The following is a 22,266-nucleotide window of genomic DNA, read 5'->3' on the forward strand; positions in this document are numbered from 1 at the left end:
GATTGGCTGATGCAGTGCCTTGCCAGATGATGTCATATTGTGTTGCAGAAAAAGTTAAACCAGATGGGACTTTTTTTTCTCAATGACGCTGTGTCGTTTTGTTGAAGTCCCCCCCCCATAGGGCCTGTGCCCATGCTTCCCCCATTCAAATGAATGAGAAGGGCTGCATGTTTATCATGCAGAGGAAAGTTTGTCTGAAGGTGGCCTAAGTCTGGATTCACACAGTTGTTTGCCCTATGTTAAAACAATGCAAGGGATTGCATTGGTGGAGGTGTGTTGTTTCATGTGCCTAAATTTGATCCAGGTAGTTCAGCTGGAAGACCCTCTACAGTAAATGCAGATTATCAGACATTTAACTTTCGTTTGGGAAAGAATGCGCTGTTGATATTCAAAAAGTGTTAAAAAGGATTGTGTTAGGCAAGCTATTTCAGTGTTGAAATATATAAATGATGTGAATTGTGAAGTGAAACGTAAAACTGACCATAACATTGCTATTCAAAGACTAAGAGAGTGGAGTGCATTTGATCTACCAGTTATAAAGCAAAAACAGCTGTAAGAATAATTTTACAATTTTACCCTTATTTAAAATAAAACAATCAAGAGGCAGACAGAAAATCTAGGGAGAAACAAAGAGGGAAGACAATCAAGATTCCAGGGAATGTTCCCCCAAAGATGCACAGTTGCTCCTTTAAGTCAAGTTTGATGAGGTTGATAATGGTGACAACCTTCCGGTTGGGTGACAGCCGCTCTACCTCCTGAGTCAGAGCCACCCTGAACAATTTAAAACATCTCAGTTGTATGTCAGTAAATTCTTGTGGTTAAATCCTGTCTTAGTCAATGTAATCACTGAGGATAGCTCCTGCTTCATTTGGCCTGCAATCGTCCTCTTATCCCTTCATTTTAAGTCTGCTTCAGAAACTCTGCTTTCAACGGCTTACTAAGAGGCCTGGCACACTGCCATCTAAGGAAACGTTACAGGGTTTAGAGTGTGTAACTAAATCCCCTTTTAGAGACACAAACAAGGAATGAATTATCTCTGAAGTTGGCTGGTGTTAGTTGTGATGTGTATATGTTGCTTTCAGTTGCTGTGCAACTGAATCCAACATTTCTTTGAAGCAGTGTAATTACTCAAGTCCCATCAGTGTCCTTTTTCATAAAATGTTTATATTATTTTGTCTTCCTTCTGTGCACTTGTCTTTTATTCAAATCATACAGAGGATTATACAGTGCACGCTAATTTTTGTATTTTTTCTATAAGGCTGAATTACTCCAATGTTGTCTACTGCTTGTTGCCTGCCGCTGCAGTACTGTGTTATATAATGATCATGAGGTTGAGATTCAGTTTAAAAAAACATCTTATATTTATGAGAAGTGAACTAATGGTCTATACAAAAGTATGAATACAAACTTTTTGGTGTTTTTTTCTGGCTTGTGAACTTATACACTCATATAGAGCATTTAAAAGACATGGACCACTGGTAGGATTAGAACCATTTTGGGTTTCAACTGTACCCGCCTATCACATTATGTTCTTTCTCTTGAGTTGAACAAGTAGCTTCCTGTCTTTGAAGGGAGTAACAAAATAGTAATGCACTTAATTAACCTATCTGTCCCTATGTGTTTTCATCCAAGGGCTGTCAGCGTATTGTAGAAGACTGGCAGAGGATCCTGATGGTCCGATCACTGGTCATTAGCCCCCACGAGGACATGAGGACTTGGTTGAAGTATGCCAGTCTTTGTGGCAAGAGTGGACGCCTGGTCAGTACATTCCATGAAAGGCTACAAAAATAAGACCCCTGTTGTAATATCCTGAATTATGCTGTAATGCTTCTGTGTGTAAGGTTTGAACGTTTCAGACTTGTCAACTCCAAGTGCTAATGTCACATTCACTGAATGGGCTAAAAGCAACACATAGGCTGTGCTGGTTTGCACCAGAATTGTCGGATTCTGCCACACACAAAAACATGTGCCATCAGATTAATTTAATAGGTGAATGTATTATGGTGAAAAACATTTTTAAGAAGGTTTGACGATACAGTATTTAGGAAAAGGAGAAGTTGCACACAGTAAATAAGAGTAAATTTCTGCCACATGTTCTACTACACTATAACAAACTATATGAAAAGATAGAGTAGTACAATATGACATTTGTCTGAAGCGTCTTAGTGTCCTTAAACTCATAACATTCGGGGGGAATAAATCAAAGTTTATTTAATCAGTCTTGTCAAGCTTTGATGGAGCTGGCACTGATGAAAGTAGCACAGCACCCTCAATCACAGTGTTTAGAAACCTGAACCTATAAATCTGTTCAATTACTGTGGTGCAATTTTCCATCCCTTTTTACCTCACTGTTATTCTAATTGATTGCAAGGGATGGCAGACAATCAACCGATCTTTCTGCCCACACATACATTTTATATTTTAGTGCACACGTATGATGACAGAATCACCAACAATGATGCAACTGATAAAAAGAGGTGTGATTAGCTCACGTCAATCATAGCAGGAAATGTGATTACAAGGGCTTACAAGTATACTGTCTGGATTGGTGTGGTTTGAGTTTCTTGACTCTGATTCTTTTACTCTCTGGTGACTCATTCCTTAAGAAGTATCAGCGTCAATGTATGTGTTGTCCACACCTTTTGGGTTCTTCTTCAGCTTTAAACCTTCTGACCATTCATTTGCCCCTTTCCCTTTGTACCTTTTCTTCCTTCAGGCGTTGGCCCATAAGACCCTGGTGCTCCTTCTTGGTGTCGACCCCTCCAAGCAGCTTGATCACCCGCTTCCCACAGCCCACCCACACGTCACCTATGCTTATATGAAGTACATGTGGAAAAGTACACGAAAGGTAAGAGAGAGCAAGATTTGTTATGTTGATGGTATTTTATGTAGTTTTCTAAACATGTTTTTTTGCTTTCTGTTAGTCATAAAACTTACAAAAAAAACAGGTACTTGTTTAGGCTAGATACCATGATGCTAGAAAGTTTGTGAACCCTTCGTTCTGTTTTTACATTCATCTGACCTAAAAAGTGAAAAGGTCCTCATCTACTATAAATACTAAAATTAGAGAGAAAAAAAAAGTGAACCTTGGCTTTCAGTAACTGATTTTATTAGGCTGAGTTTGTTAAGAGTGATTTTATATGTACCCTGAAAACAGCTGACGCAGATGATGACTTTGTGGGGGGAAAATCTAAAATTGCTAACATATTTGTAATGAAGTTGGGCCTTTGTGGTAGAAGTCACATTTTAATTTGGGCTCCTAGTGTTCTTCTTATTTGACAGAGTTAATATTTCAGAAATTGCAAATGCTCTCAAGTATTGCAGGGATGGTTAAATTTGCAGTAGTCGTGACAATACACTGTATAAACATGTTTCCAGTGCAGCCTGTGATCCTACACAGGCCCAGTTTTTCAAACTTGCACCCGCCTTTGTACTGGCAACCGACCCATTGCCTGCAATTGTAAATCAAATCCGGACTTGACCCGACCCCAACTCATAATGTTAATTTAACACGTAGGCTACTCCCAGGTACCTGCCATGGTGCAGGGCTTGGCTTGGAACTGCTCTGCTCTTTGCCATATGTCTACCGCACACTTTCACATACAGTTTATTCCCCCCCCCAAAGACACATAAACATACCAGCATTTATTACCAGATGTTTAATAATGTTTGTGGCTTCAGAGTGCAGGTCTCATTAGGCTTCTTAGGTAAGTGTGAGTATAAGCATTGCTATTGCCAGGGCCAGCTGCGCCGCTCAGCATGTGAATCATATAAAACACACACACACAGAGCTGGAATGTACAGTACCTGTCCACTGTTTCTGGTGTTTTGGAACAGTAGGGAATGTCAGCTCTGTCGTTTCAGTCATGGAAAGTGTGATGAGTGAAGATAATCACTTTGTAGTAGTTAAAAGAACAGGGTCTTATTCTGCCAAATGCTTAAGTCATTTTAAAGGTATTATCCACATCAACAATTTTTAAGTTAGACATGAACTTTTTTAGATTTTGTTGAAAAGGTGAAAAAAAAAAAAGTTTGGCCATAGCACATATGCTATCTGGAACTTGTATCATGCTCACATACCCTTCATTTTATCTGCTGAAGCTGCAAGGCATTTAGTACAGACTGTCTTTACTTTATAGTACTTTGTAAAGGTAGTAAGCACATAGCAACTGATCAGTTCACCACAACACTTCTGTTGCATCATGGTGAGGCTACAGAATATATGATGAATCTGTCAAAAAATCGTCTCATTTGTAAAGACAATGGTCAGGCCAGTTTAGCACCACTGCTAACTGTTCACCGTTAATCACATACTTGAGTCCTTTTAAACCAGGTGTGTAAATAGCGCCACAGACAGACATGGCTCTGACTGTCACCAAGTCTTTACCTGCTGCTGGTATTTGTTTTGTGCGTCTCTAGATCGATGCCTTTCAGCACATGCAGCACTTTGTGCAAGGAATGCAACAGCAAGCTCAACATGCCATCGCAGCCGAAGACCAACAGCACAAGCAAGAGCTCCACAAACTTATGGCCAGGTTTGTCTTTTTTTTTTTTGAAGAACATTAGCAGCAACTCACCATCTAATAGGCGATTTTCACATTTTGACATGGCTGAGTTTCATTTAACAGCTTTAATTTCAGGCTCCTTTTATTTTGCATTCTGGCTAACTGTCATGGCTTACTGTCATAAAGAACAGCACTATCATTTACATTTTTAGTAACACATGCACTTTATTAGTCACCACAGGCTGTCAGCATTAGGACATGTATAAAGGTCTCTTCAGCCAGGACACAAGGGCATGATATCCTATACAATATGAGTTGTACCAAGTAAATCAACTAAAAGGGAACTCCATTGTATCTCTTCAGTTTGATGCATGGACTATATTGCTTTGTTTTATGGATGCAGTTCTTGAGGAGAACTTGATGTAACTACAATTAGTCATATGTGGCAGAGGTAATGCCGATGTGTTTTCATGAATTGGTTCAGTGGTGTTAAACATGTGCCAATCTTCCAGTACCCACCTTTGTACAATGAAGAAAACACAAAGCATCATGGAAAAAGTAACCTCATGTATTTTCCACCCTTTTACTGTAAACACACAGGGGCATGTGCAGTGTTTTCTTCTTTTCCATTAGCATGATCCAATCTGGCATAGCACCACTGGTCTTTTTCATAGCTGGCAAGACTCTATAAATGTCACACCTGAAACCTCTTAATAAAATGATCCCTTTTGGCAGTTTGTCCCACACAGCTACTTACAGTATCACGGCTCTGGCATTATGCCTATAAGTATCACCAAGTGTATCTCTTCCCCTGTGCCGTTGGTACAGCCATGCACCTCTGGGTCTTTGTGTTCAGAAGCTAGTATAAGGAATTAGAAAATGGAATGTTTCTTATTCCCAAAAATAGCTGAGAATGACTTAAAAAAGCTGTTTTTAAAAATATTTGAGGAGGATATCTTTATGTCTTTCTATTTGGGTTTAAAGTATGGCTACATGCCAGTGCAGGAAGAAGCATAATTACATCTTAGAGAATGTGACTACAGTGTGTATGATGTTGATCAGACAACTCAGTCAGAATGTGGGACATGGGAGCTAGTGATGTGCCGTTCGCGAACGAGCCGGCTCTAAGAGCTGATGCTTTGTAGGGAACGAGAAGAGCCAACTCCCGCCAGGGAGAGCCGAATCTTCAGCCGCTATTGGTCAGCTCTGCTGACAATCCATGCACAGAAGAGTGAGACTATTTTTATGGGCGCACCATTCGACCAATCACGTGCGAGGACAGACTAGACTCATACCATTATGTGAAAGACGTAAGGGGGCCGGGCCAGACGCTCAGACAGCAAGTGTAGTGGTAGTACAGGACAGGTACACACAGATGGGGAGCCAGGTTAAAAGCAAGCGCGTCGGGAAAAATGGAGAAATGGTCCAAAAACTGAAAAAGAAGCAGCATCTGGATGCATTTCAGTGATAATGGAGACTGCAAAGCTGAGTGCCGAGTTTGTAAAATGAAAATATCTGTCAGAGCAGGGTCAACAACAAACTTGCACAGACATCTAAGAACCGCCCATCCAGCCTGAGGCTTCTGGTTTTTCTAAATGCCAACCTCCACTAAAAACTATTATCGAAAGTGTTATAATGTTAAGACTTTGACCTTTACTTGTTTGATTAGTTTGCTGTGGTTCTGTGTTCAGTTAATTTAAAGGTTTGATTAAAATGTTAAACAGTAGTGACTGTCTATTTTTTGAAATAGAAAACTGGATAAAAATAAGGCTTTTGGTGTGCTGTGTTACTGATAATGATTAAAATGTTAAACAGTAGTGACTGTCTATTTTTTGAAATAGAAAACTGGATAAAAATAAGGCTTTTATGAAAACACCGAATAAACAAATGCTTAGAAACACACAAACCATTTATAATTGCTAAATTAGGCTGAAATATAAGGCGCAGAGTGATAATAAATTAAGAGCCGCTTGGGAGCCACAAGAGCCGGCTCTTTTAAGACAGCCGAGCCAAAAGAGCCGAATCTGTGAAAAGAGCCGGACTTCCCATCACTAATGGGAGCAGGCAAGTATAATCCTGAATACAGTAAATCATATTCTTCTTCTTCTACTTTTGGCTGTTCCCATCAGAGGTAGCAACAGTGAATCATTAGTTCCCACCAGACTGACGATGCGCATGTTAAACTTTGCATGTTTTACGCCGGATGCCCTTCCGGATAATGGCCAATTTTATAGAGTCGCCAATCAACCTAAGCTGCATGTCTTTGGGCTGTGGGAGGAAGCTGGAGCACCTGAAGAGAATCCACACAGGCACAGGGAGAACATGCAAACTGGGTCGGCCGGGGCTCAAACCCGGAACCTTCTTGCTGTGGGACAACAGTGCTAACCACCATGTCGCTGCACCGCCCTGAATACAGTAAACTTATCTGGCCTTTTTCACAAACACACCCTGCTATCACATACAGTAAGTCACATGACTACACACAATCAGGCAGAAGGAGCTTTCTTATATTTTTGCATCTCTAGACAGCGACTGCTTGGCTGAGAAATGCATGTTAGGAAAAATGCCTCTATACGTCATTCATGATGGGGTCTCCAGCCATGCTGACACACTTTTAGCTTTTCAGCTGTGTGTTATGGAACACACTTGGACTACTTGGTCACACCTGAACGATGACATGGAGGCCTCCAACTCTCCCCCTAAAGAGTCCAGTGTAATATCACTGCTACTTGAGATCACTAACCCTGGCATCTGCTGTCTAAATAAATGTGTTATTCCAATGTCCTCAAACAGCAGTTCCCCTCCTCTCTCTTTCCCAAATGTTCAGCCTCTTAACAGTTTACAGAAACAGTTTGGCATAGATATCCTGAACCCACCTTGCGTGGAAAAGCACTCAGATGAAATTGCATAATCCTAAAAGACAGTTTATTGAAGGCCCTCTGCAAACAGTATTCAGACTGCTGATGGATGGGATGGTAATAAAGGGCTTGCCAGTTGCTGTGTTTAGTGCAGGTGTATGTGAATTATACATTTTGGGCTCACCAAACTCAACTATAGTAGTTTGAATATTTGTCTGCAAGCACCTGTGTTTCTAAAGGTGATTGATAGAACTAAGTCCCCTTTAACAGTGCCACAGAGCTAACTGTCAAGTTAAATGAAGAAGAAAAGGAGTTTGGATTATTGAAAATGTGCAGATGTTATCCCAGAATCTTTCAGCAGATAAATGCACAGCTTCCTTAAGTAGCAATACTTGAGATAAATGCTGGAATGATTTTCAAGTCTAGTATAATTATCTCACTCCTTTTTAATAAAGTGCCCTTGGGTGTACTCGGTGTCCCTGCCAGGTCTTTATAAACAATGGCAGCATAGGCACTTATAAGCTCATGATGATATGGCTTTGTGACTTGAATCAGTCTCTTGTTTCCAGTGCAGACAGTGAATTTGTTGTCACAGCAGAGCTTCTATTAACAACACTGACTTCTGATGTCACTAACCTTTATGGTTATGGAGGTTTTCTTTCCTTTCTAGTATTTTCAAAGTAAAGTTAAAGAGATTTTTATTCGACATAGGTTGGTCAGATGCAGCTTCATTGTTGGCTTGTGGTTTTATAAAAGGGGAGACAACAGAATTAAGCAAAGTTAGATAAGCTTCATTGTTGGCTTGTGGTTTTATAAAAGTTGGGGGAGACAACAGAATTAAGAGTTAGATAAGCCTGATAATCTGTAGTACACCAGGTTGTCATGTATTTTTGTAGGATAAAAATGAAAAATTACCTCTTTATTGGAAGAAAAGATGTCATGTATGTACTAATCTTAGATGAAGTGTCCACTTTCTGTCTCTCCCTTTCTTCCATGTAGATGTTTCTTGAAGCTGGGAGAGTGGCAGCTCAGTCTGCAGGGCATCAATGAGAGCACCATCCCCAAGGTTTTGCAGTATTACAGCCATTCCACTGAGCATGACCGCAACTGGTACAAGGTCAGTCCCTCCTTTTTAGCCTCAAGAGTTTCACTTTTAACCTCTCTTTTGCTAGACTAAAACCCAGCAGGAGGTTGCCCTGACATTAATGTGTCAGTATGGAAACCCTGAGCCCCAGTTTATTGCCATTTAGGAAAACATGTCATAACGTAGCAGTGTGTTAAGTTGTTGTTTTTTGTGTGGGCCTCTTTCATTTATTTTGCCAATTAGATTGTTGTACTAGTGGTGACTCTTCTGGTGCATCAACAATATAATGTAATTGAAAAGTTGAGAGCATTTATGCTTTTTCTTGTCCATACCTGTGCTGCAGGCTACAGTGGTGGCACTGTTCCCCCATACCCCCTCCCCATCTATTCTTACCAACTCCCTTCATCTTTTAGCCTTTAATAGCTGGCTGCATAAAACAGCAAACATGAAACTCATGTTTAGATGAGGAAAATGAGTTCCCTCAGGGAGATATCTGTCCTGGTAAATTGCATTATGAATAAATGTGGAAGTAATTTCCCGTTACCACCTCTAAGCGATCCAGTTTCATGCTGTTTGTACCGTCTTTGGACAGGCCTGGCATGCCTGGGCGGTCATGAATTTTGAGGCGGTGCTACATTACAAACACCAGAACCAAGGACGCGATGAGAAGAAGAAGCTGCGACATGCAAGTGGTGCCAGTGCAAACAGTGAAGCCAGCAACAGCGACAGCGAGGTCGACTGCACTGACCAAAGCCCTGTGCCCTCGCCGGGCCAGAAAAAGGTCAATGAGGTAGGAGTTGCTGCGAATTAAGTCCTCTTCAGACCCATCCACATTGCTCATTCAGTGTTGTGTTGTGCTTTCTCTGTGTGTGTTCCCAGTTTAACCAAGGTATAAATTTTCTACAGTCCACATTGTCCACTGCCTATGTGGTGTGTCAGCCCACACAAGCAATGTAGTTCATCCAGTGAGCTAGTGTGTGAGTTGTATAGTCACGTTCCTGCCACACAGCTACAGATCCCAATATGCAAATACCTACTCAGAAAGCATAATTTTCAAGATTAGATAGATAGATAGACTGATTGCTTTATTAATTCCCGAAGGGAAAATTGTTGTTGTTATAGTCGCAATTACATCTATATCAAAACAAAGCAAATGGATAAAAAATAAATAAATGAACAGCAGTCCTCTCAGTCCCAGTGCTGTTTATGAAGTGAATTTAGGAGATCGGTCCTTTCAAAGATTATTATAGTGTCTAATTGCACCCGGCAGGAAGTCAAGAATCTTTATTGTCATTATGCATAGCACAACGAAATTTTTTTCCTGAAGGACCTCCTGTAACACTTCTTTGTACACCTCAGGTGAGTCTGTTGCTGAAGGAGCACCTGTGGTCAGTTAACGAACTGTACAGAGGGTGGGAGGTGGTTTAGAGAATCACCTGTACTAAATCTTGTACAGTTAAATCACAAAACAACTTCACCACCGGAGGACACTGGCTTGTCCCTAACAAGGCATTGTAACAGCCATAAAGCTTTGAATAATCGTTGCTCTCCAGCAGTGATACAATTATGAATTTTGAACTCCACTACCACCTAAAGTAGGGAATGTTCTCCAGTGCAGCTTTTATCTTTTTATTATTCATGAAAACGCATCTGTTGTGTTTCTCCACAGGACCTCTCAAAGACATTGCTCTTGTACACAGTTCCTGCTGTTCAAGGATTTTTCCGCTCCATTTCCCTGTCAAGAGGCAATAACCTGCAGGACACACTCAGGTGAGTTAAGTGACTGTAACACAAGCTGGAGAAGTGGTCCATGTAAACAAACAGCACCTATAATCATGGTCAGTCAGTAGATGTGGTATTTTGGGACAGGGGGACCTCTAGTGGTTGATTGTGGTTATGTGCAGTATTTCCTTATTGATAATCATTATTAAGTTTTTGTTTGTTTCTTTATTACTGTTCAGGGTTCTGACTCTGTGGTTTGACTATGGTCACTGGCCTGAAGTGAATGAAGCCCTGGTGGAGGGAATCAAGACCATTCAAATTGACACCTGGCTACAAGTAATACTTGTACACATACACACATACATTTGCTTAGCTTAGCGATAAAGAAGTGTGACAAATTAGTGGCCATTAAAGTGAGAAGTTTTGGGGAGGGTAAAAGAGTAACCCTGATGTCTCCTTAATAGAAAGAAACTCACTTTCGGCTTTTCCCGTTCAGGGGTCGCCACAGCGAATCGTCACACTGACGACTCGCATGTTGACATTTGGCATGTGTTTTACGCCGGATGCCCTTCCTGACGCAACCCTGATTCGAACCCGGGCCATAGCAGCGAGAGCGCTGCGCCTTAACCTGATGTCTCCTTAATGTTGAAATATTTAAACAAACATTATATTGTATTTATATGAGCAAATTCTGTGTCGTTATATTTTATTTTAGATGTAAATCCAAGGTTATGGAGTTTTAATAGAATCTCGCTTCCTATCTAGGTGATCCCTCAGCTCATAGCTCGAATCGACACCCCTCGAGCCCTGGTGGGGCGCCTCATCCACCAGCTGCTAACAGACATTGGACGATATCATCCTCAGGCAAGTCTGCGCAAACTATTGCTAATGTTACTTTATAATATGGAACCAAAATCACATTTTAATGGTAACTTTAAGCAGCATATTCAGTGAATAGTGAGGAATTGTTGGATTGTTCTCTGTTTACCTCCAGGCTTTGATCTACCCACTGACTGTGGCCTCGAAGTCCACCACCACAGCCCGCCACAATGCTGCTAACAAGATCCTGAAGAACATGTGTGAACACTGCAACACTTTCAGCAGGCCATGATGGTAGAGAGAATGGATCATTTGTATTTAACATTACTGCAAAATGTTGTCTTAGAAAAATGATGTGCATATTCAATTCAGTTTTATTTGTATAGCGCCAAATCACAACAAAAGTCCTCTCAGGACTCATTACAAGGTAAGGTCTAGACCTTATTATTATTATTATAGAGGAAAAACCAAATAAATCCCCCTTGAGCAAGCACTTGGCGACAGTGGGGATGAAAAACTCCCTTTAATGGAAGAAACCTCTGACAGACCCCGGCTCTTGGTGGGCGGCCTTCTGCCTCGACCGGTTGGGGTGAGTGGATAGAGGAGAGACAAGAGAAAAGAAAAGCAACAAGACACAACAAGCACAACAACAAACAGTCTTTTGCCTCTTTCGCTTGATAATTATTGGGACATCCTGATAGTAAAGAGTTGCAGCAGTCCAGCCTGGAAGTAACAAATACATGGACAGGTTTTTCAGCATCACTTTGAGACAGGATGCTTCTAATTTTGGCGATGTTGTGCAGGTGAAAGAAGGCAGTTCTAGAGACTACTTTTATGTGTGATTTAAAGGACATATCATTGGTCTTCAAGGTAAAATGGGGTCTTCTGCTTGTAATTCCCTACAAGAATAAGTTTGTCCCCATACAATATAGTACCTGGATCAGTCAACCTAGAGTGTTTTATCTATTATGTCATGAATGATCAATTTTAGCACAAGAGCTCTTTATCGTTCTCTCTCACATTCGCATTTAGTCATTGGTCCTACAAAACAAGAAAGTTGCAGCAGTAGATATGTGCACCATTTGAATCACAAAATTTGTGCTTAGTAATTTATGCTTGGTACTTGAGGTAATCTAAAATGTTACCCATGAAGACCAAATACCTGATGTTTTATACCTCTGAGGTTTGAGGGGCAAAAGCAGAGAACATTCTGACATTTTCATCCATTTTTCTCCATCCAGGTGAGTGAGGAGCTTATCCGAGTGGCCATTTTGTGGCATGAGATGTGGCACGAGGGGCTTGAAGAGGCTTCTCGTCTGTACTTTGGTGAGCGCAACGTCAAGGGCATGTTTGCTGTGCTGGAGCCATTACATGCCATGATGGAGAGGGGACCTCAGACTCTCAAAGAGACCTCTTTTAACCAGGTATGTCTCTCAGGTCAGGGTTAAATTTAGAAATTTGTTTTGTATAGTGTAATTCTCCAAACTGTAGCTTTTGCACATCTTCTGTCCAACATAGATTAAATTTCACAAAAAAATGGTTTATTATGCCACAGATTAATCAGTGGATTTTGAAATGTTTTTGTTGTTAACATTCAGTGTGAACTCAACATTTAGTTCTAAAATCAGTTTCTAAGACATGAACCCCACAAATGTATGTTAGTTGTACCTGTTTGTCAGTTTGTTGGGATTTGTTATTACTTTAACAGTAGACTTTTCATTTGATTATTGTCAGAAAGCTTTATTATTGCACCCTCATTCAAACTTGTGAAACAATGCAGCATGAAAATGTTTAGAGAGAATATTTTATGCGGATTGTAAAATTAATTATGTATTTTATTACCAAAAATTAAATATGGGTTTGTACATTGGATTTCTTACTGTACAGAAACAAGTCACTCTAGCTCTCAAGTGGTACCAGATGTTTCCCTTCAGTCCATTCAGGCTGCCTTTGCAGATGTGCACGATTAAAAACAAAATCCTTAATTGAAATCCTAGCTCAATCAAGTTGGAACACTCATATTCAATGCCTTGGCATTCAGTCTTGCTGTCCTGCCTTGGCAAACTGCATTCATTTAACTGAGTGAGTCACTATACAGGGACTGAGTGTGTTCATCTTCATGCTGCAGGCTTACGGCAGGGACTTGATGGAGGCTCAGGACTGGTGCAGGAAGTACATGCGCTCTGGAAATGTAAAAGACCTGACCCAGGCCTGGGACCTCTACTACCACGTATTCAGACGCATCTCCAAACAGCTGCCACAGGTACCAGTTTTTCTTACTCTTACAAATCACTTTCTAATAATAACCTGTACAGTCCACTGTACTTTAGATGCATGTACACACATATAAATGTTCAATATGAGAGCATTTTAAATACAGTAATAGGAAAATATAAGCATGCTTTGGTACAGTATGTTCACAAAAAGAACAAAAATACATCAACCTGCATCAGTGACTCAGCTACATTAAGTAATGTACAGTAAACAGAATGTGGTTAAGAAGAATCAGCTGAAGCAGCCCATCTTTTATGGCTCCTCGCAAAATTAGAGCTGTTAGGGAATATCCCACAAGTTCTACATTCCCTTGTTTATCCCATTTTCTCATGACATGTGATGAAGTATGTTTTGGCTTTTTATGTTCTGACTTGACTAAATTCAACATAATGTCTCTTGATCATGTAAAGTAGTGTAAAGGGGGAGTGAGAGTCAGAACTGACTAGATGATAATGATGGAGAAAGAAGGGACTTTTTTTTATTCTCTGTGGGTGAAATTGCTGAACAAGATGCCACAAATTATGTTGAAATATTACAGGATGTAATGAGACAGAGGGATGAAAGTCAACAAAAATTGGCAGGATGTCAGAGGATAGCTTTTCTCCTTTTTAACAATACCGTGTTTAGAGGGATGCTGAAATAATATCAGGTCAAATCCACAAAAGCCAAAACAATTTGTGACATGGAGTGTAGAAGCTGCAGCTTATTTTGTTTGTAATAATGATGTTTATGTGTTTTTTGGGCCCAGTTATTAGCCTCATCTTCAGCCTTTGACACAACTAACTGTGGTGATAAAGAATTGCTGCCTTTGTATTCTCTGTAGCTTGCTCAACGTCTCTCAAAACACAGACAAAACATAGAAGGACAACAGTTTTCTTAAAAATGACAACTTTTATCAATGATTTCATTATACTAAGAGTAGATAGTGTTTGATAAGTGGCCTTCTTTTTTTGCCTCCTGTTTGCATTAATGTTGGCATTATGTTGCACACGGTGTCCCAGAAGCTGGATAAGCTATTTCAGTTATGGTGAACCTGTTTAAGGTCAGAGATTCAGATACACATGGGTTGTACCTGAAGTCAGTTTGGCACAGCATCATTTGTAGATGGCTTAAACTTGACTAAGTCCAGGTTTTGCTTCAGGAGTGAAGATGAAATTGGACTGATAGATGTCATTCCTCCCAGTGATCATCACATTGTTTGAGAATTACATTAGAAACAGTCCTGTCTAGAGCACTCATGTCATTTTGCAAATGGAGATAGCAGCATTACATTGTGGTACAGTCCTGCTCTCAGGTACTCTCCCATCTCCAGTATTACTGTAACCAGCTTGAAATACAAAGCAACATAACAACATGCTGGGAGCAGTACAGAGAGGGTATTTACACAAATAAACTCTCTCCAAGATGCATCCAAACAGCAGGTCCAGAGCAGGTGCAGGCTGTGATGAAGCAACCAAACACAGCAGCATTTTAATGATAAAAGCCCTTTGCAGGTTAAATCACTGATGGCTGAATGCATGCAAGCAGAGAATGTGTTTACTGATGCACACATAGAAAGTGAAATATTCCAAAGTAATTTATCAAAGGTTGGGTATAAACAACTTGTTCAAGATAAGACTTAAACTGGGATGTGAGCCAGTGTTTGTATGCATATTGCTTTAGGCACTGTTGGCAGGAGCTGTTTTGTCGGTTTTACAACGCAGACTAAAAAACTAATTGTCTCTTCCTGTGCCACATCCTCTCCACATCAACCTTCCACACAGCTGACCTCCCTGGAGTTGCAATATGTGTCTCCAAAGCTGCTGATGTGCCGGGACCTGGAGCTGGCGGTACCAGGCACTTATGATCCCAACCAGCCTATCATTCGCATCCAGTCCATTGCTCCCTCCCTGCAGGTCATCACCTCCAAGCAGCGCCCACGCAAACTCACCATCATGGGTAAGATTAGGAGAAAAGTGCACAGTGCTTGTGGCTCTGAACCCATTATATTAGGAAAATGGATTACAAAATATTTCAAGTTATATGCTTCCAGCAGGCGTGGGCTATCTCATTAGAGAAAATTCAATATTAAAAGAATCTTTACCCAGAAAACAAATAGCTCCAAGACTGCAGTTTATTTTGAACTCATCATTCACACTAAAGTTCTGTGTGGATAAGACAGAAGTAAGATGACACCAGTGATGAACGTAATACCAAAATGACTTCTGGCCACCACAGAAAAACAAGGTTTATTGGTCAGTCTGCTTTGTACCAAAGAAGTCATGTTTTTTTCATTTTCTGTCCCAAGAGAAATAATGCATGCACACACAGATGTCAGGAATCCTCCCAAAGCCATTCATTGGCATTCATTTTAATAGCAAAATAAATAACCCTGACACTTTATCCTCTACTCTGCTGTGTGATATGAAATACGACTCTGAAGTGCTTCTAAAATGGATCAGCACTATAGTCACCTTGTCTTGAAGCCAAAACCTCAGATTATCAATCACAAATAGTTCCCTGTACTTCACACTTTTATACTGGACAATGTAATACCTTGTTCTGATGTATCCCATCAGTGTTATACAGCCTGCTCTGTAAGCAATGATAGCCAATAAATCAACTAACCTCTGGAGCAAGACTTCAGATTAAGACCTGTCAGTGACTACAGGTCACCTAGATTTACTGTCAGCACTCTGTCCCTGCAGCAACACACAACACATTGGCTATTGGGATTGTCATCAGGAGCAGACTCAGGCTAGAACAGGGATTTCGTTTTACTGTTTCAGCTGGATCTTTTAATTCCATTAAGGCCCTGATCAGACGAAGTGTGTTTTAGCACCATGAGGTGTTTTTTTGTTATTGGTTCCAATGAGAGTGAAGCGTTTTGCTTGCTGCTTTTGCATTTCTGAGCACCTTTGCATGTTTTTGCAGGAGCTCCCTGAACACCTCCATTTGAAAAAACTTCAACTTGAGCAGAGAAGCGCACTACATTATTCGCATTTTTTGCCATTATCCAATCAGATGAATTGAGAGGCCTTCTGTTGTGGTGACTCAAAGTACAGTGTTGACCCACCAGCAAGTGCTCAACCGCTCAGCAGGACAGATGGACCGTGTAGTTGGTGGTCATTTTTGGTGACAAGAGGCTTATAATTGACAGCAGATTGTTGCATTGTCCCCGACTCATCCTTTAATAGCCTTGAAGCAACAATCATTTGTGATATCTCCCGTTTCTGAGGGTGTCCTGTATGCTACCCACACAGATTTCTAACGTACTGAGAACAGCCTCTCACCCTCAATCTGCCGACCAGTCCATTTTTTATGCTTCAATAATAAGTAAGATAAGACAGTAATTATATACATTTTTACATTTAGATAAATGATGATTTTCATATAAATGTATAAATAGTGCTAAGGACAGTGACCCCATGGTTGCCTAGTAACAATAAAAAGAAAAAAGGCACACCGAGCTGGTGTTTTATTTTTTATTATGGGATTATAAAAGAAGCAGTGTGGTGCAACTCACCTTTTGCAGGGTGCAAAACGCACTCTGTCTGATCACAGCCTGAAGGTAGCATGACAATTACTCTGGTGGTGTAGTCACTGTTACGTGGTGTATTAGTGCTGCTAAGTACAGTATAAGACAGTGGAACAGTTAGATAAGTGGCATCATCTATGCTTCAGCTTTGAATACATTCTCATGTCTATCATGTTGAAAGCATAAACAGTTTTCACTCCATGTGAGTTAATTAAGAAAATTCCTTGCATAATCATCAGATAGAGCTTAAAATGAACTTCAGGGTAGTTTAGGTGTGACAGTTATGAAGCTGTGTGTTTGTTCTGCTGTAGAAATCACAAGGAGGTTTCTTTTTGTAGAAGATTTTTTCTACCACAGCCCTCATATCTCTCCTTTTTGAGTGCCATTCAAAACCAAAGTGTGTCCATGAAGTGAGAAATTACTGGGTTAAAGCCTGCTGTAAGAGCGATGTGATTCATATGATCATATCATTTAATGCCCACTTAAACTTCGTAGACCTTGATTAAGGCAAAGGTAATGGAGTTGCAGCTGCAGAGCAGCAGGGGAACACTCTGGATAAAGCAGTCAGTGCTGCCAAGTCCTGCCTTTAAATGGTTCTTGCATAATGCCTTAACCCTTTTTGAGCTGGGTTTCAGTGTTGTGTTTTGTGTGGCACCCGCTGCAGGCAGTAATGGGCATGAGTTCATGTTCCTGTTGAAAGGCCATGAGGACCTGAGGCAGGATGAGAGAGTCATGCAGCTGTTTGGTCTGGTTAACACACTGCTGGCCAACGACCCCGCATCCTTGCGTAAAAACCTCAGGTAGACACACAGTCATGTTCATTCACACACACGGACTCTGTGGTCATGTACATTTCATACGTTTTGAGCAGGAAAATGAAAAACAGAACTGAAACCTTGACAGTGAATTGTACGTTTGTTTGTTTTGGCTGTGTTGTGTTCATCAGTATTCAGCGCTATGCAGTGATCCCCCTCTCCACCAATTCGGGCCTGATTGGTTGGGTGCCCCACTGTGACACCCTGCATGCCCTCATCAGAGACTATAGAGAGAAGAAAAAGATTCTCCTCAACATTGAACATCGCATCATGCTCAGGGTGAGACACCTAAGATTCATAAGGTTTTATCTTCCTTCATTTCAATAACAGAAAACCATTATGATTTTCCCTGCTTACATATATTTGTTTTCATTGCTGGAGTGCAGTGTTCTCAGTTTGAGAATGGATCTTAATCATGCTATCTTATTAGAATCAGATTTATGTGTAAATGAGTTTGTGCTCATTTATTGTTTTGTGACCAGAGTTTATCTTGAAATGTTTGTAAATGTGTGATATTCATATAAAAAGCATACATGCCGTACACTGAATAGATTCATCAGAGCTGAGGAAGCATCTGTTTTTAGTGATTATACTGATGAATAGCCATCAGTCCTTAATGAAAACACATTTACAGCCTTAATTGTCATGAATTAATTACATATTTTGGCCTCAGAAATGCTAAATTAGGCAACGGCGAACACAAGTACATGCACAATCTTCCTCACCAGAATGTTGCTACAAAAAAGTGGAAATGCTGCAGATGATGTATGGGATCAGAGGCCACAGAGCAGTTCTGACCTTGATATCTGTTGTGGAAAAAGCTTACTGAGAATGGTTCAATTGAAAACTGTAGACTGGAAAAGGTATTGCAGACTTACCACAGAAACATCAAGGCCACACCAGCAGGGCAAGGCTGAAGTGAAATGACTCACTGGCCAGCAGGATAAAAAAACATAAGACATTGTCAGGCAAACAGGAAATGCTTCTCTCAATCCCTCTGTCACAAAACAAGCCTGTGCACAAATTAGCTTCTGCTCGCATTTTATGTAGGAAAAATATCATATTTTGCTTTGAGTAGTTATAAGTTATAAGTGATGAGCTATTAAGTTGACCAGTCACATTTAGTCCATTAATCAGTTTTGGATAAAGGATGAGGGAGATGGGAGAGTGACAGTGACAGATTGTAGTCTTTTAGAGTGCACGTGAAGGTGTTTCTTTCTAAATGCAAAACTGTGCAGTTAAACATAAAGAATCATTCTAGATATTTTTGGTTCTTATTCAGTTTTGCAGTTTTAACCTTCAAGTAGTAATTAAATTAACATGCAGAATGATTAGCTGCCAATATATACCCCACTTGATTTAACTTTATTCATTATAGTAGGTATTAACATAGACAGTAAACATTCAGTATAGAGTCTGTTAATTGATCTTACATTTAATAAATAATACGTTAAACTTCAAAAGGATAAAATACTGCACCTGCACTATACAGTTCAGATAATTAAAGTGAAATGTAGCAGAAACACAGCAGCCACCAAAACAGACAAACGTGTACGAACAATGTATTTTAATCACCTTTTGGAAACCGTTTTCCCCACTGCGTGTGAATTACACTCCTGATAGCTGAAATTACATCAAACTCTGCTGTGAAATCAGTCACATTTTCTCGCAATCAGTCGTCATGACCGTGAAGTCCCAGGTGGAAAATATGAATCACTGCCTTGAATTCATTTCTAGGAAGTTTTTAAATGTTGCTCTTGTGTGTGTGATCTTGGTGCCTTTCCAAATGTCTCAGTACAGTGCATCATAAAAATTGCAGTTTTATTTGAAATACAGAAATACATTATTGGTCAGCCTTAATCAGGGTCGAGCCTTGAATTTAACTGTATTGCAGATGGCCCCAGACTATGACCACCTGACACTAATGGAGAAGGTGGAGGTGTTTGAGCATGCTGTCAACAACACGGCTGGCGACGACCTGGCAAAGCTCTTGTGGCTCAAGAGCCCCAGCTCTGAGGTGAGATCCTCGCTTTTCATTGGTTCCAGTGTAAAATGTGAGAATGTTCAGTTGCAGAAAAGACAACACGCAGATGCATAAAATAACAAGACGTATCAATGATGTTCTGACGGTCATTTTGGTTTTCATTAATTGCAGAGGATTCATAGGGAGAGTAAAACCTTTTAAGTCTGTCTAGTTTTTTTAGTTCACCTTCTCGCATTTCTAATTACTGAGGAAATGCACTAGCAGTGGAATAAAACTTGTTTTCCCTGAAGAATCACTTCTCTGTGTCTGTGTCCTACTTTCAAACCACTGACTTTGCAGGGCTTTACAAACAGGCCTTCACACTGAATCCATTTTTAGGAGCATTAGTATCTTATGTGCCTGATGTTCTACATGTTCAGCTGTCTGGAAGGATGTCTTAAGCAGCTAGACAGAAATGTCTGTGCTGTCTTCCATACTGTTGTGTTCTGATGTTGTGAACCAGAAGAACTCTTAAAGTCAAGCTGTTATTTCTCCCCCAGGTGTGGTTTGACAGGAGAACTAATTATACCCGCTCCCTGGCTGTGATGTCAATGGTGGGCTACATCCTTGGACTGGGTGACAGGTGAGTTTCTGAGCCAAAAGGCTGAAGTCTTGTATTATTTAACTAACTGTTGGAATAATGACAGTTAACATAATACTTGAATAGGAAGGTGATATTTTTCCAGGCATCCATCTAACTTGATGTTGGACCGGTTAAGCGGCAAAATCCTCCACATTGACTTTGGAGACTGCTTTGAGGTCAGACACTTTTTATTAATAACCTTTTTTCCCAGATTTTCCATAGACAAACTGTTATTACAACTTCTAACAGGTTGCCATGACCAGAGAGAAGTTCCCTGAGAAGATCCCGTTCCGACTGACGAGGATGTTGACCAATGCCATGGAGGTAGGCGGCTTTGTTCTATGATAAACAATTAGAGAGTGCGTGTACTGTATTACTGTGCGTAGCAGCCACTGGGTTGCCTAATTCAACTTGGAAAGTCAAAAACTATGTAGTGGAAAAGTCTTTTTAATAAGTTATTTCCTATAGTTATCCATGTGTTGAAGTCCCAGTACATTAAATACTCTTCATCTGGACTGAATCCTGTCTGAGCTGCTACTTATGTGTCTTCTGTAACTGTTTCAAAACAATAATTAATCCTTTCCATGTGTGCAGTGCTATATTATATTGGTTATGATGTGTTTTGCTGTTTATTTAATGAGAAAAGAACTTAAACATGAAAGCATGACGAAAGAAAATGTAGTATTTTGACATCAGATTAGATTCTGCTCTGTCCTAGCAAACTGATTGAAATCTGAAAAGCATCTTTTAATGCGGTCAGATGCTTGTTTCAATCAGTAGTTTGTGCCTGATTGTGTGCCAGGTTACCGGCTTGGACGGGAACTACCGCATCACCTGCCACACGGTGATGGAGGTGCTGAGGGAGCACCGGGACAGCGTCATGGCTGTGCTGGAAGCCTTCGTCTATGACCCGCTGCTCAACTGGAGGCTCATGGACAGTAAGAGAGAAGAAGACAGCTGAGAGACACATTCCATTTTACAGACTCAAATAGCCGTGACAGTATATTTACACTAACAGTGAACTGGATGTGAAAGAGTTGAGCCAAGTAAAATCCTTTGTGAAATGTAGCATACTGTAAATTGTTCCACTTACAATAGAGCCTGATGTTTTTTCGACTTGTGAGGAGCGTGCGCCGTTATATTTGATCACATCAGGCTGAAAAACTAAAATGCTGTCCCAGTAATAAAATGGAAGTTTGTGTGTCTCGTATTTGGGAGAAATACAGTGGTTAAAGAGATGCTGGAGACATCTAACACTCAAGTGAACAAAGTGAAGGAAGCCCTCCTGAACACTCTCATCTAATACTGTCATGGTTGTGTTGAGGAAGACATTTAATCCACAAGAGTAGAATACATCAGTTTTACTATAAATGGAACTTATTTTCAGCCTTTATTTAAATAATTAATAATTTGTTGTTTGGATTTGTAGGTGTTGACCAAACTATACAAGAATGTGTGTAAAAACCAGCTTCTGGTACTGTACTGTAAGTGCCAGTACCAGAGCCTTACCTAAATGTAAAGGTTAAAAACTGCATTTAAAAAGGTCAGAACATTGCTACTGCTTCATGTGTGTTGGATGAAAAATAACATCTGTAATATTTTAATTAAAAGAATCAGATTAGAAATTGTCATTTCAAGGATTAAACAACCATCACACATGACCCGTTTCACCCACAGCCAATACCAAAGGCAACAAGCATTCCCGCACCAGGACCGACTCGTACACTGCTGGACAGTCAGTGGGTACGTCTGCAAACTGTTTATAATTACTGCCGGTTTCCTACTTAATAATGTAAGACAGTCTTCTAACCTGTGACTACGTGGTTTCCTCTGCAGAGGCCCTTGAGGGAATAGAACTTGGAGAGACCACACACAAAAAACCAGGGACCACAGTACCTGAGTCCATTCAGTCCTTCAGTGAGTTGCCAGCTCATTCTGTCATTCCATGGGTTATTTGTTGTTGTACAACCCTTTAGGTTTTCTCTGCTTGTTCTAAAACAGTACCAAACTCTCTCACTATCATAAATTATTGCAACACCTGTGCTGTTGCAGCACTCAAATCCACT

The 22,266-nt window shown here is 40.4% G+C and overlaps 1 protein-coding gene across 1 annotated transcript in view; it reads left to right on the forward strand.

The window, feature by feature from the left end:
- mtor (mechanistic target of rapamycin kinase) overlaps positions 1–22,201 on the forward strand; it is a 78,203-nt gene extending 56,002 nt beyond the window's left edge. The window contains 22 exon segments of the mRNA XM_020612477.1: positions 1,633–1,758; positions 2,717–2,848; positions 4,420–4,535; positions 8,363–8,480; positions 9,040–9,237; positions 10,117–10,217; positions 10,409–10,505; positions 10,935–11,033; positions 11,164–11,263; positions 11,266–11,282; positions 12,230–12,412; positions 13,117–13,251; positions 15,026–15,200; positions 17,444–17,579; positions 17,726–17,873; positions 19,489–19,611; positions 20,118–20,200; positions 20,304–20,376; positions 20,450–20,524; positions 21,003–21,138; positions 21,878–21,943; positions 22,037–22,201. Coding sequence (XP_020468133.1) covers positions 1,633–1,758; positions 2,717–2,848; positions 4,420–4,535; positions 8,363–8,480; positions 9,040–9,237; positions 10,117–10,217; positions 10,409–10,505; positions 10,935–11,033; positions 11,164–11,263; positions 11,266–11,282; positions 12,230–12,412; positions 13,117–13,251; positions 15,026–15,200; positions 17,444–17,579; positions 17,726–17,873; positions 19,489–19,611; positions 20,118–20,200; positions 20,304–20,376; positions 20,450–20,524; positions 21,003–21,138; positions 21,878–21,943; positions 22,037–22,176 — 2,577 coding nt within the window. The 3' untranslated portion in view covers positions 22,177–22,201.
- The last annotated feature ends 65 nt before the right edge of the window (positions 22,202–22,266 follow it).

The sequence above is a fragment of the Monopterus albus genome, unplaced genomic scaffold, assembly GCF_001952655.1.
Source record: "Monopterus albus unplaced genomic scaffold, M_albus_1.0 scaffold126.1, whole genome shotgun sequence".
NCBI lineage: Eukaryota > Metazoa > Chordata > Actinopteri > Synbranchiformes > Synbranchidae > Monopterus > Monopterus albus.